General features: G+C 37.4%; 3 protein-coding genes across 5 annotated transcripts in view; 2 read left to right on the plus strand and 1 right to left on the minus strand.

Moving 5' to 3' along the window:
• The first annotated feature begins 603 nt into the window (after positions 1-603).
• On the plus strand, positions 604-9702 carry mlf1 (myeloid leukemia factor 1). 3 transcript variants are annotated; one of them, XM_015054389.1, is made up of 8 exons: positions 604-813; positions 2266-2428; positions 6289-6333; positions 7062-7145; positions 7287-7412; positions 8173-8332; positions 8406-8520; positions 8657-9702. In XM_015054389.1, the coding sequence occupies exons 1-8, from the start codon at positions 767-769 to the stop codon at positions 8718-8720; spliced, it is 804 nt and encodes a 267-aa protein (XP_014909875.1). In that variant the 5' UTR covers positions 604-766; the 3' UTR covers positions 8721-9702. The 3 variants fall into 3 exon arrangements, with proteins under 3 accessions (XP_014909875.1, XP_014909876.1, XP_014909877.1); XM_015054390.1 differs by having other exon boundaries at positions 6289-6323; positions 7061-7145; XM_015054391.1 differs by lacking the exon at positions 6289-6333 and having other exon boundaries at positions 606-813.
• Positions 9703-10307: 605 nt separating this feature from the next.
• On the minus strand, positions 10308-11962 carry med29 (mediator complex subunit 29). The gene is made up of 4 exons (XM_015054392.1): positions 11738-11962; positions 11598-11656; positions 11413-11497; positions 10308-10940 (listed from the first exon to the last, which is right to left on the minus strand). Exons 1-4 carry the CDS (start codon positions 11930-11932, stop codon positions 10713-10715), a joined length of 567 nt encoding a protein of 188 aa, XP_014909878.1. The 5' UTR covers positions 11933-11962; the 3' UTR covers positions 10308-10712.
• An 802-nt stretch (positions 11963-12764) lies between these two features.
• The window catches only part of LOC106960967 (serine/threonine-protein phosphatase 2A 65 kDa regulatory subunit A beta isoform), a 15657-nt gene continuing 14289 nt past the window's right edge, over positions 12765-14132 (plus strand). The window contains exons 1-3 of the mRNA XM_015054387.1: positions 12765-12917; positions 13561-13651; positions 13738-13838. Of these exons, the coding sequence (XP_014909873.1) occupies positions 12840-12917; positions 13561-13651; positions 13738-13838 (270 nt within the window). The 5' untranslated portion in view covers positions 12765-12839. The remainder of the gene's footprint in view (positions 12918-13560; positions 13652-13737; positions 13839-14132) is intronic.

The following is a 14132-nucleotide window of genomic DNA, read 5'->3' on the forward strand; positions in this document are numbered from 1 at the left end:
ACTGCACTCTGCCTTGAATTTTATTCCTTCTACACATGCTTACTACTGAGGGATTTAAGTTTGTGTTTTCTCAGTGTTGTGTTGCTAGTTGAGATAGATTCATGGAAGTGAGTCAACCCACGAAGCTATTTGTGGAACCTCCAGATGGTAAACCTATACACAGCGTCTGGGACATTCTGTTGTTATTATAGTCTCCAGACACTTGGTGTCAAAATGAAATAATGATTAAGAATATAATATAACTCAATACCTAAGCCCACGTTAAATTTGGTTGTATGACATACTTGCATTTGCAAAAAATAAATGTTCTACACGTTTGTGTGAACTAGGTGTGCTTTCTTGTAAATAAAATAAAATAAAATAAAAATCTTTTTGAAAAATTTAGTTTAAAAATAACAATAAATCTACCTAAAACAAATTGTCTGAACTTTGGGTGACATTAACTGCGTGCAAAATTCTGATAAGGACAAGTACATTTGTAGTACTGTGCAGTAGAGCGATAAGCCGCATGAGTTTTATAAGAAATTTCTAGAGTGCTGTTGCCATAGCAGCCAACTCCAACAGACACCGCGTGGATGGAGCCCAAACAACAGCCAATAGGAGCGTCGGACTTGTATCACGTGGCCGGTGTCAGAGTGACTTTGGTTCTAATCACTCGGGATCAGCTGCTGTTATTGAGTTTCGAAGCAGGGACGTGAGTGTTGGTCGTGAAGTCTTATCAGAAACTACAACAAAGAAATATCTACGTCTGTAGGAATCAGCGGAAATGTACAACAGCATGCTGGAGGAGTTCGATGAGGACCCATTCTTTTCGTAAGTTCCTAAAACTGTGCAGTAATTTACACGTTAGAATTTTCTACCTTGAATTGAAGAGGACACGTTTCGAATTTTCCGACATTATTATAAATCTAAACAGCCTAATTTTTTATATATATAATAGTGGGTAAACAATTTAATCCTAAAAAAAAGTGACATGAGCTTGTATGGAAAAGTTGTTTAATTTTAAGTTACCTAGCAACAGCTGCTGAGGATAAAACGTTTTTAAACCAAATAAAAACTCAGTTATGTGAAGTTTTTAAGAGATTTAAGTGAAGAGTTAAATAAAATACGTTTCTGAACATTTTTAGAGACACTTTCTGTTCATGTCTCAGTGAGTATTCACGCTGTCATCGGGCTGCACCGACTTTGACATGTTCCATGAGTGGAGGCCTGCAGAGCGTTAGTGTGACCACACTTGACCCGACTTCTAAGTCAAGTGTTAAGGTTGGCTAAATTTATTTTAGGGGGTGCTTCTTATTTCATGGTGGTGCTTTCATTAAAGAATTCATTTACGGTAAGCTCCGAGTTGAGAGAGGAAAAAGGAGTCGTTTTGTGAAATTGCAGTTCCTTACAAAAGTATTCACAACCCTAAAACTTCTTCAAGTTACAACCACAAATTTAAATGTATTTTCTTTTCTTTTTCAGTAGATCTCCAAAAAAGCACATTAGTGAATTTCTTTCTTTTCTTTTTTCTTTATTGAAATCAAAAAGGTGTGGCGTGCACATGTATTCAACCTGTTATCCCTAAAATATGATTGCCTTCCAGCTGTTCTCTGGAGGCCTCTGGGGTTTTTAGAAATCATTAATAAACAATCAGCATCATGAAGCTCAAGGAAGACACCTGCAAGGTCAGGGATAAAGTTTTAGAGAAGTTTAAAGCAGGGCTAGGTTATACAGTTATAGTTATAATTGCATTATTTTTTCCTCAATATATTTTCATGCATTGTATGTGTAAAGTTGACATTGTGTGGGGAGTAAAAATGCCTGTTTCTTGGCTAGAGTCCACAACTTTTTATTTTCTCTGAGTTTTAATTAATATATAACTGCAAAAAAATGAATTCATTCTTTTATTATGGAAGTTTGTTCTGAAAGATAAAAATACAAATAACACAGAAGTGTGTCAACGGTTAAAGCAAACTTCCATGAGGTGTTTAGAAAAAAATTATGAATGATCTTCTATCAAAAGTTGATGTAGCTTCTAATTGAGTATCTCTTACTTTTGTGAAGAAGAACTTGGTAAGGCTCTGGATCTGCAAAGCTGATATACTCATAGCTTGAACTCTCTCAAAAAGGGATTTTGAAAAATGATTTAGTCAGAGGGGCTTGCTTACATGTACACGTCGCACCTTTTATGCAAAAACCTTTGGAAATCATGTATCCTTCACAAGTCTATGTGATTGCTAAGCTGCCCTTTTTTGTGTTTTCTTTCACTCTGTCTTTCTTAAGGGATCCATTCCGTGCTCATAGAGAGCACATGAGGCGGATGATGCGCAGTTTCTCCGAACCATTTGGTTCCCACTTTAGCACACGCATCACAGATGGGAGAAACCGTGGACGGGATGTGGCCGAACTTCCGAGGCCTTTGTTTGATCGAAGAAACGAGCGTCGGGTGAGAACGTAGATTTTAAAACAAAACGAACACCTCTCTTCAAATTTAGACAGTGTGCTGCTCTCCTGTGTTACACACCTCCATTTATGTGTTTCAGTCGTCCTGTAAGCTGTCCAGTGCTTTCTCCTGAAGAAGCACTGTGTTTACTAAGGTTAGGCTCCGAAAACTGGCCACTTCCACTGTAACCGATACTGAACTTTAACGTGGGCATTTCATCAATTACTTTCTTCTTGTTACACTTCATGAACCATATCTTGTGGAGTGCAAAACCTGCGTATAAACCGACTCTGCTGTAAAGTCAGCTGAATTGCGTGGTGGGCTCCTTCCTGTTCGGGACGCTTGTCGTTCTCTAATGTCCAAACCTCTTAATTACATGCATATTTTATTTGGGTGTAAAATTGTAAAAGGAGCAGATTACATGCTATACTTGTTTGATTTTATTGGTAAATATATATATATATATATATATATATATATATATATATATAGATAGATAGATAGATAGATAGATAGATAATTTTGAACTTTGTATCTTTTTCCTTCCACTTCACAGTTAAGCACTACTTTGTGTTGTTCTTTCACATAAAATCCCACCAAAAAATATTTACCTCTGTAATTTCCCATAGACGGTTGGGTTCATTTGTGTCGTTTCGCCCAACTTGCTCCTTACCATTGCGGTGTTAATTTCTGTGGCTTGTAATAATAATAAGAACATGTACTGTATGCAGAGAAGTGGTGTATATTTGATCCGCTGAGTCAAACTTAGCCGGAGTCACCTGCTTTAATCCAAGTCTCCCATGAGAGCTGGTATATTTATCCTTGATAATGGCTTACATCAGAAGTGTGACCTCAGTCCCAAGCAGCGTGCTCTCTCAGTACTTAGAAGTGATCAATAGAATAATAAAATATGAGAAGATGCATGCAGCCAACTTGTATTAACCAGGATATGCACTGTTTATTGATATTAAAAAAAAATAAAAAATAAATCCTGCTTTCTGATGTCCCACGCGGTCAGAGGAAGTTGAGACCGGCAGCGGTGGAAATCCTGAAGCCGCGGCGCTCAGATTGCTGGCTTTGACGCGGCATGTGTTCTGTGTTCAGATGTCATGGGCACTCTATTCCCTCATTGTTGCTCTTTTCGTCCGTCTGTTTTGCAGAACTTGGCATCACTGCTGCATTAGCAGCTAGATGACAGACAACCTCGCTCCCAAGCTGTTCTCCAGTATCACGGGCACAAATGTGCACACGGAGACACATTCGAAGAACACACACACATATGGCTCCAGAATATGCTTGCAAAGCACAGTAACCCACAGTTCCAGCTTGCAATATTCACACAAGTTGGGATGGTTGCGCTACTTGCTTCTGTGATGAGAATCCCAGTGGGAAGAAACGTCCACCTTCCTCGACCACCGAGTTCTCACGTTTCTCTCTTTTGCCAACACCTACGCTGTCTGGTTTGGGTTACCATTCACAGCCTCCATTCATCCAGGCACCTGTTTACAAATGTGATCGTAAATAACAACACTAATGCCGTATTAGATTATTGAAATAAGCTGTATTTGCCTTTTCATTTTAAGTAGTCTACCAAGGCTTGATAATAACGATAAACAGTGTTGTGTTTGCTTGATGTCACATTTGCGGATTTAAAAAATGTCTGCGGTTCTTGTCATTTCTTTGTTACACTTAAATCTTTTTGATGTCAGAAAAGATAAGCTCAGTAAAATTGTTGCGAATGAACAATCCACCAAAATTGCTCCAGAAGCACATTAACGACTCAATAAATGAGGAGGACGAAAAAGAATTAAGGAACACTGCTGACCTCGATTAGGATCCAGGTTCATTATTCAAAATGGGAAAAGAGACTGGGTAAAAATGGCATCCATGGTGAGAAACCACTGCAACAAGTATTCAAAGGCCCATCAAACGCTTCGTAAGGAAACATCTTGATGATACCCAAGACATTTAGAAAAGTTTTCCTTAAAATAGTAAGATAAAAGTGAAAATTTTCTTATTACATTCATCATAAAACTGGTACAGATTTTCAGAAAACCTATAGATTGGTTTATCTGGACTGCTTTTTGTCCCCTAAGAAATAAAAAAATGTAAAACTTTTTTTCTCTTAATTTACCCAGCTTATCTTCTCTGAAATTAAAATTTTGTTTAATGATCTGAAACATTTAAGTGTAATGAATAAAAGGCGAAAAAAAAAATATTTAAGTTGTCAAATAAATACTTTTTAGATCAATATACATGCTTAAATCAAATAGTTTTTGTTCTTACTACTGCAGGGTAGAGGAGGTGATGAAAGTGAATTTATGAAAACTATGTGCATCTTACTTTTCCCATCTCTTATTTGAATGTGTTGGATCAGTTGCTTCCATTTAAAATCATAGTGAAAGAAACATAATTTTTTTTTTTTTGAAATTTCAGAATCCCTTAAGATTTTTGCCAGTGTGTGGACGAGTGTATCTGTTTAACTTTGTTTGCACTCTCTCTCTCTCTCTCTCTCATATCTTGTCTAAATATACTGCATACTGCGATCCAACTGACATTTATTAGTTCATAGATGCCACGGTGGGATAAAATTGGCAGTTCGGGAGCGTTTTTACATCAGCTTGACCTTTTGAAAAGAGCTGAGAGTGCAGCCGTGAACTCTGCAACCCCCCCTTAACCTCGGGGGGAGTCATGTCCTGACTGGACCAGCCCGGCCCACTACAGCCTTCCTAGAATGAGGCTCACTTTCAGTGTTAAACCCACTCTAATCTCTGGCGATGCAACCTAATTACACATGGAACACAAGTCATTCAACACCCCACTGATTACACACGATAACCCTGCACATCGCAACCCCAGAAAATCCCCACACACACATAGCGATGGCTGTTGAGATGTTTGGTCAAGACCGTGCGGTCACAAAACACCTGTGGTCTTGGTTGGCAGAGCTCAAACTCAGGACGTGGGAGGCTGCTCCATTTTTATCATCGTCGAAGAGTTTCCAGCTAAAAAAAAGTTTGCCGCCTTTTAAAAACATAAAAATAAAAAATCTTTGCTGTGTGGGTTTGTTTCAAGTAGTGGAAGAAAACCCAGTAACTTACTGGGATCAACTTCAAGAAACATGTTTTTTTTTTTTTTTTTTTGCTGACAACTATTTATTGTTTTGATGGGGGGAGGAGGGGGGGAATGACCATGTAAAGAATTTATTGTAACCACAATAGACTCTAGTTAAGGAAGTCTATTAACCTCAAAAACTTGGTGTGGATGGGATTTCTGCTTTTATTGATTGCAATGTATTTTTCCTCCAATGTTGGCTCCGTAACAACATTAGATCAATATATTGATATTTACATTCATATGTTTTAAAATTTGGGCAGCTTAGCTTTCTTATTGATGATGGTGTTTTTAGATCATTTTTACAGGTCACTTTTATCGTCACAGTAAATACAATAAATTTTAATTAAATTTTTTTTTTTAAAATAGAAAATAATCTACAGATGTTTTTTTTATTCAGTCTGACTAAACTTGTGTCATTTTATAAAGGAGAAAAGGCAAAGGTTTTGGTCTACACACGTAGCCCTGATATGAAACAAACCCGAGAAACAGAGCTGTAGTTTTAGTAAAAATTGGTTCTATGATACAAACAGACACCACTTTTTTCAACAGACGCTTTTATTTGAAAACTGTTATATTTCCTTCCACTTCACAATTAGGTGCTGTTTTGTGTTAATCAGTTAAGTACAAATAATATGAATATGTGTGCTTTTTCAAGACTTGATTTAAATAGAAGATTCCCGTGTCTTAGCATGTCTTTGTAACATGCAGCTATTCAGATGCTAAACTGATATCGTTTGAATCTTCAGGACATGAGCCAGTCATTGTTGCCTTTTGGCAGCACCGGCAGCACGGTGAGTCGGGTCTGTGCGTGCAAAGAGAAACTCACCTGACCGACTGCATGCTCTAACCGCAGCTGACTGCATTCGTTGCATTTTAGCATTATCCAGCAAACAAGTGGGTTTTGCTTGAATACTAGTTGCAAGTAATTTTCATTATTTAGGATGCATTATTAGTGTACCAGTACTGTCATTCTATGAATATAGGACAACAAGCAATAAATAAAAAACAGTAATCAAAGTGAGGAGTAATCACTGAAGTGCTTCCTTACTTTGCGATAAACCTAAATGTGCCAAATATCTTAAACAGATACTTATTTTATTGTCTTTTGAGATATTCCTGTCTCATTTGGATGTATTCAATTAGTGTCATGGGGATTGGTTCACTTTTATTTAGAACATAAGGTTGGTGCCTGGCTTTAGCGATAATTAACAAACTTTAATGATTATTAAAAGCCTGGTCAGGTTATCAAAGAACTGACTTTCTTTCAGTGTTTGGCAGGAACAATGATCAGAGTTTGTGAGAGTTCAGTGACTTCTTTTGTTTCCTTGTTTTGGATTATTTGCTCACTATTATTGTGGTTATAGTTTGCAAAAATTATTTATGCATGTAAATGCAAGTTGTTTTTTGTTTACCTACATGATGCAGCTGTTTATGACTTGTTAATGTGAAGTGACCATCAAGAATAGTGTACAGCTTTTAAGGTGACTTTTCATCGTGATTTCCTTTTATGTCTGAGCAGGACATGATGCAGAACCATGCCAGCATGTTTGACAACATGATGTCCAACATGAGAACAAGCATGGAAGAAATGAGAAGAGGCTTTGTGAGTTCACTAATAAACACGCTTTCTTTTATTCCTATAGATGGTGCTAAATAAGTAGCAATAAAATCTATTTTTAAGTGAAAGCTGTCTTATGTTACGCTCTGTGCTTGTGGGTTGTTTTTCTTTTTTTTTTTTTTGGAGGACGTGCCACCAGCTGCAAACGCCCACTCATTCAGGTCATCATCGGTAATGTCATTTTCAAAAGTTGGAGATGAGCCTCCAAAGGTCTTCCAGGCGACTACGTCGACTCGCTGCGCCCCGGGAGGAGTAAGTGTTCTAGTACAGGAGTGGTGAAGAATCCTGCTTTACGTCTAGAGATGCTAAAAATAAATCTGTCTGCAGAAAATATGAACTAAAGTTGAAGTTAAACTCTCTAAATAGAAACATTTGTGATGTTATTATTGGCGCAATGACCTTCTTTTTAGCTATAATTTCAGATCTCAGTTTTTTTGTTGTTGTTGTTAAATAATTGATTTTAACCAATTCCAGCTCCTGTTTAAAAGTGTTAAAGTATTCTTTAACAGCCTTCCTGTCACAAGCTGTCATTAGTTATTTATGTTACAACTAGAGGAGATGTCACACTGTGTGTGATGGAAATGTGAAAAGCTTACATGGCTGACATTTCAAGTCAATTTAGTGCAAAAGTACTTCGTTAATCTCAAAAGGAAAATAAATATTGTAGCATAAACTACCCAAGTTTCTTCAAAGAGCTGTTAGTAGAGGGTGATGGAGGATCTCCTATAGTGGTGTGTATTACAGTGTCTCTGAAGAAGCCTCTGACTGAAGTCATTTTGTTTTTGGATTACATCCTAAAGAAGAGGATGCTCGGGATCGCCTGTGATGTTCAGGCCCAGTTAAGCCAACAATAGTTCGATTTCAGTGACTAGGCGATTTCTTAGCACAATCTTGCACGAATTTATTATCAACATAAAACAATCTCATAGATTCACTAAACTCTTAATACATGAATGAACATGTTGTTTAAAGATTATGAATCTAACAGCTCTAACGCTGCTGTCTCTCCCAGATAAAGGAGACACGTCAAGCTGTTAAAGACTCCGAAAGCGGTCTGGAGAAGATGAAAATTGGACACCAAATCAAGGACAGACGGCATGTTGTTGAGAAGAGGCACAACAGGCAAACTGGAGAGAAAGAGTTTAAACAGGATTTCGTGAATATGGATGAATGTATGTGAAAGTTTTGCAGCTCTGCCCTGTAAGATAGTCTGACTGTAACTCTAACATTACCTTCCCCCCGCAGCTGAAGCAGGCTCTTTTGACAATGAATGGCAGCAGAAGGTATCCAGGCTTCTGTCACCAGTCCACATGCCTGGCCCAATGCAGCGTCAGCTTGGTAGTCCTGAGCATCCCCGTAGGTCAGTATTAACACGTCATTTGACTGCTGGATACACAGCAGACAAACGGTTCAAACTTCTTAGGAGTTGAGATTAATCACATTGTGACTACTTTTGGTGCTTATTTAGTGTTTTGCCTATTTTTTTTTTTCCCCAGAGGTCATCTTAAGAGAAAGGCTGGACGTCAAGGCTCAGGCAACACCAACGAGTACGAATACTGATGCCTCTGTGCTTGCGTGTAATTAAAGCCACTTACACACCTCGCAGTTTAAAGTGGTGCCTTCCCCCCCGAACCCCAGAAACACACAACACATGAAACGGAGAAAGAATCTATTATAGCTGGACACAAAATGTTATGTCGCACATATCTGTTCTTTGACGCACACACCGTAGTGTATGTTACAGATGCTTCCTTGTTCCATCACATCTGGTTTAAACTGATGAATAATTATCAAGCCTCTAAAAGACTTGATGTCAGTCTATAGAGCTTCTTTTCAGGTATAACTGAAACAGTAATATGACTACAGGAGCGCTAACTAAGCAGATCAGAGTACCGTACTTTGAGTTCCTGTTTAGTTCCAAGCCACAAAGCAAAATAAATCAACAGACGATCTGATGGAAGTAAAAGACTGCATTTATGGCCCAGTAGTATTATTTTGAAGTTTATATCACAAACTTCTATCCCATTAACTTCAATGAAATCCAAAATATTGGGATTTAATATAAGCCAACACAAAGTATTACATAATTGTGTCATGATTACGTTGACAACCCTGAAGGAAATCCAGCGTAACCAATCGTCTTCAGGGTTCACCTCATTAGTAAAAAAAAAAAAAAGACTCCACCTGTGTATGATTTAATCTTAGTATGAATGGAGATGTTCTATGAAGGCCAATGAGGTTTGTTAGAGAGCATTAGTGAGCAAGCAGCATCACGAAGACGAAAGGAACAGCAAGTCAGGGATAAAGCTGAGGAGAAGTTTAAAACAGGATGAGGTTATAAAGCAATATCTCAAGCTTTGAACATGTAACATGTACACATCATTCCCACCATGAAACCACATTATGCTGCGTCACCAGCATTTTTGTCAGGAAATCTGAAAAATAGAATTTTGCACGTCGTGTAGACATGATCTTTTTAGCTTATAAAAAGGTAACAATGTTCATACTTGCTTTGTTGTAAAATATAGCAATGCACATAGAATATATCCGGTTCTGTTCCTATTTAGTGTCTGTTTTAAACACTGAAATCTTTGTACAAACACACTTGCCCTTAATCTTTTTATATTGTTTGTTTTTACTTTTTGAACTTTGTGCTTTATTGCGGAGTGTAGACGAACGCAGGGATTACTCTCGCTGAATGAAGTTTTTTTTTTTTTTTTTTTCTTTTACGTTTTGTGTTAAAAGTGAAGTCTGCCAGTTCAGGATGTCTGAAAATAAAGTTGTGTGAATGAACCTGATCCTATCTTTTCTTCTTCCTCATTCCCCCTATATCAGATATCTGCTCAACAGTTTAGCTTTAATAAAACAGCACATCAGGTTTATGAGTGCGCAAGTATGCTTTGAACTTTCGGTGCATGCTGGTGACCCGGAGAAGTATTTTTGGATGGCAGCACTTGTCAGTAGCTCAGATGTGGCTGAGGTGTTGGCCAGCTGCAGGCCGGCCATGCACCACTTTGACATGCTTGTATTATCGCACCATAACACAGCAGCATGCAGACCAAAGACACTCGTGTGCCTCGGACATGGATAGTTTTTGTTCAACTCAAAAACTTGCTCCATACAAGTCAAGGATTTGCCACCTTTTTTGTGAAGTTGTACATTTGTTTCTGCATACCTACACGGTGTAGTTTGTTACTAAACCATGTATAGCTTAGCCATTTAATTAGTTCAACATTTGACCTTTTTTATTTGTCGGCTCCTTGGGTTTTTTCAGCTTTTGCATTAACAGATGCAAAAGCTGCATATTTTACAGTTCATACTGAATATAAAAAAAAACATAAGCAGAAAGGTTTTAATCGTCAATACAAATACGTTACAAAATAGTTCTTGAAAACTTTGTCGCCTCCTGCTGGTCACCATAAAGCATAACTATCAGCAATATTTACACAGCATTTACAAACCACAACAGAAAAACTGAGAAATTGTGGCTTTGCCTCTTCTTGTCATGACAAATAAAAAAATAAAAATAGAATAAGGATATTCAGTCCGAGTCTACATGATGCCTTGAGGCTGTCCTTTCCCCGCGATCTTCTTGGCGCACTCCAGCAAAGCATTGTGGATATCTTTGGCACAGGAGATCTGAGACTTGATCATGCTGAGGTACTGAGCGTAGGACATGGACTCCGTCTGCACCGTGTCCGGCTTTGTGGCCGTAGGGACCAAATTGGGGGAATGCTTGGCGCTGTCGATGCTCTGAGAGAGGCACTCATACGCCAGGCGCTACAGAGAGAATGGGAAAATGTGAGTTTGTAAGTCGTAAAAAACACACAATATTAATGTTAAAATGTTATAAATCTTAGAAAATTAAAAGCTACCAATTACAATATTATATTTGGTACAAAATAAACATCACCTGATTACTAAAGCCCTTAAGTTCTAATTCAATAAATCAAGAAAAAAGCTTTAAACACATCACCAATTTTCAAAGTAAATATATTTCTAAAGACTCAACTGACACGAAAATCTCACCAGGTTTCTCCAGTGTCCTTTCAATTATTATACATAAATTTATAGATGATTTGACTTCTTTACATATGTGGACTGGATGCGATTTTATCAACATATGATGAGAAATTGGTGTCAATTGTACAGTAGCTTTATAAGTATTCAGTTTTGGCTGTATTTTGACAAATGTGGGAGGAGAAATGTCCAAGTGATGCAGAAAATATAATAGAAACTGGTCCATGCTTACCAAACACAGTTCCACTTGGTCACAGAGGGCGTAAAACTCCTCTAGGCTTTTATCAAAACGCTGAACAGAAGTGTCGCTGCTTTTACTGAACAGACAGAAACAAGAAACACGTTACAGAAGACAAGAGCTAACTTACTGAGGTCAAAACGGACCTCAGTAAAAAACAGTACTGACACTGAACTTACACGCCGTTGTCGATTGAAGTGTTATGACTCAAATTCAATGCCGCAACCTTCATCAGATTCTATTTTAAATTAAAGCAGACAGATTAGTATCAACAATATCCATTGTCTAGTTCTTAGCTCGATTATAGCGGAGTAATTACCTGTAAACTCTCCTTCAGCTGCGGAATAAGCATCTTAAATCGATGAACTGGATCAAAGTCTTGCTGTTGACTGAGCTGTTGCTGCTGCTGCTGCTGCTGCTGCTGCTGTTGTTGTTGTTGCTGCTGCATTGATGCAGTTTGTTGTAAACTGGCTTGAGAAATTTGACCAACAGCTTGCTGCTGCTGGGACGCCATCTTGACACCTCTGCAACAACGTTAATACGAAATATCCGGTTGATCTTGTTTCAAAGTAAAAGACAGATTAACTTCTGAGTCATTTCCGAAAATTATTATTTTTTTTTGTCTTTTTAAATGTTCCTTCTCGTACTTAGATAATTAATACATTGCATCCCATTCTTTTTCCTTGTGCAATTATTTGAGAAAAAAAGTCATTTTTAATAAATTAAGCTTCAGATTTGTAAACTAAATCAGTACAGTTTTTTGTGCAATAGCAGTTTGATGAAGGCATCTAATGGAAGTATGGACATATTTTCCCCATACAATACAATAAAGTATAATTACATAAAATTATCATTCCAGTTACTTGAAATGTAGCCTTCATACTATGTAGGTCTATTTGATTGGGACTAATTAAATCAAACATAATTTCACTCCATTTAAAATACCATGATTTGGTAGAAGAGAACGTTTCATTTTTCTTGTTAATGACTGTTAGACTCCAACTCCTTTGTATTTTTGTAACAATATGAGCATTAAATTATTTCAATGATAAGCTATTAAACATTCTGTTAAACCAGTCAAGTTAACTTAGAACCACATATCATGGTTAGTTTTTCTTCTCGTCTAGCTATTTTCTTGAAAATTAATCAAAAATAAACTCTACCACAAATACGTTTTCACTCACTTGTGACTCGTGTTTTTTCTTCTTTATTTGCGTTTTTAATCAAATTACTCATTCAAATGTATTTACTTGGATTCTGAATGGCTGGTTCTAAATAATGCCGTTTCTCAGTGGTTCATTGAAGGCATCATAACAGCAGAGACGGAGGAGGCAGCTCCTTGCAGCGGTTGTTCTTGCGCAGAAACCCCGTAGTGCCGCCCTGAACAGCAGCGCCATTCGATAACTGCAATAGTATCCAAAATGGCAGGAGCTGATGGAGACGACTCTCTTTACCCTATCGCCGTCCTTATTGATGAGCTTCGAAATGAAGACGTCCAGGTTGTATTATTAATTGACGAAATCAATTGTTCGTATTGTGTAAAGTAAAAATAACGCATTTTTTTTAAGGCGGGCCCTATATTCCTGGCTAGCTTGTTAGCAAATATGCTAACTATCGTCCCAGTTGAGGCCTGTCGGGAATTTTCTGCCGGGCGTACCCTGGCCGGACAATCTTGTTTTTGTTGGTAGCTGAGGCTAGATTTGTTCTTCTAGAGAAACTATTAACGTCGGTCTCCCTTAGTAGGCGTTAAGATTTATAAATATAGTTACTTGTTTTGTTGCAATGGTTTGAAAACCCGAAGCAGGTCATTGAATTCACTGCTAGCATTATTGCATCGTTAGCATCTTGTACCAAATGACTGACATAACAGGTAGCATTCTCAGTCTCTGTTTACAGCCGGGTTATTTTAAGTGCCGCATTTTTAGTGTTCGACTTATCTTTTATTGTTGATTTGAACGATGATTTGTTTTAGCTAATTATCTCCAGTCATGAAGATGCATCGAATCAACATAAACAGTAATGCACTTCTGTCGTTTTCTATGATGATTTTGAAGAGAAGGGATTTATACTCCAATAGTTGTGAACCCATTATTAATCGATCTCCTGTTTTATTTGTTTTATTTTATTTTTTTTTCTCCACAGTTACGACTGAACAGCATCAAGAAGCTGTCTACTATTGCTCTCGCTCTTGGCGTAGAAAGGACTCGCACTGAACTCCTTCCCTTCCTTACAGGTAACGTTCAGAAGCTTGTTAATAAATTAAAAGGTTATTGTGTCGTCTTTGTTGTTTTCTCACTTAACCATTCTACCATCTTCCAGACACCATCTATGATGAAGATGAGGTGCTTTTGGCATTGGCAGAGCAGCTTGGCAATTTCACTATGTTGGTGGGAGGACCGGAGTATGTCCACTGTCTCCTGGTACGTTTAGATCTGTTAAGATGACACAAAACTTTATTTCGAAGTTGCTTGTGAAATGCAGCTGTTCTGATTTGAAAATACAGTAGAGAGAAGTCAGTTCCCTCTTATCTTGAAGTAGGGAGGATTTCTGTTAGACTGGTCCAAATAGTTAATTGGAAAGCAAATTTGTCTATTTAAACCAACACATAATATATATATATATATATATATATATATATATATATTTTTTTTTTTTTTTTTTTTTTTTTTTTTTGGGGGGTTTTTTTAAAAAAGTGTTTTTTTTTTTAAAAAAAA

The sequence above is a fragment of the Poecilia latipinna genome, unplaced genomic scaffold (genome assembly GCF_001443285.1).
Source record: "Poecilia latipinna isolate Pla-1442-1.1 unplaced genomic scaffold, P_latipinna-1.0 Scaffold1248, whole genome shotgun sequence".
NCBI classification, from domain to species: domain Eukaryota; kingdom Metazoa; phylum Chordata; class Actinopteri; order Cyprinodontiformes; family Poeciliidae; genus Poecilia; species Poecilia latipinna.

Bases quoted from the DNA above. Each gene is read 5' to 3' on its own strand.
- mlf1 (XM_015054389.1), top strand. From the start codon at position 767: ATGTACAACAGCATGCTGGAGGAGTTCGATGAGGACCCATTCTTTTC. The intron at 8,333-8,405 runs GTATGTGAAAGT...TTCCCCCCGCAG, and splicing joins TTTCGTGAATATGGATGAAT to CTGAAGCAGGCTCTTTTGAC. The intron at 8,521-8,656 runs GTCAGTATTAAC...TTTTTTCCCCAG, and splicing joins AGTCCTGAGCATCCCCGTAG to AGGTCATCTTAAGAGAAAGG.
- med29 (XM_015054392.1), bottom strand. From the start codon at position 11,932: ATGGCGTCCCAGCAGCAGCAAGCTGTTGGTCAAATTTCTCAAGCCAGT. The intron at 11,657-11,737 runs GTAATTACTCCG...AATTTAAAATAG, and splicing joins AGCTGAAGGAGAGTTTACAG to AATCTGATGAAGGTTGCGGC. The intron at 11,498-11,597 runs GTAAGTTCAGTG...CTGTCTGTTCAG, and splicing joins ACTTCAATCGACAACGGCGT to TAAAAGCAGCGACACTTCTG.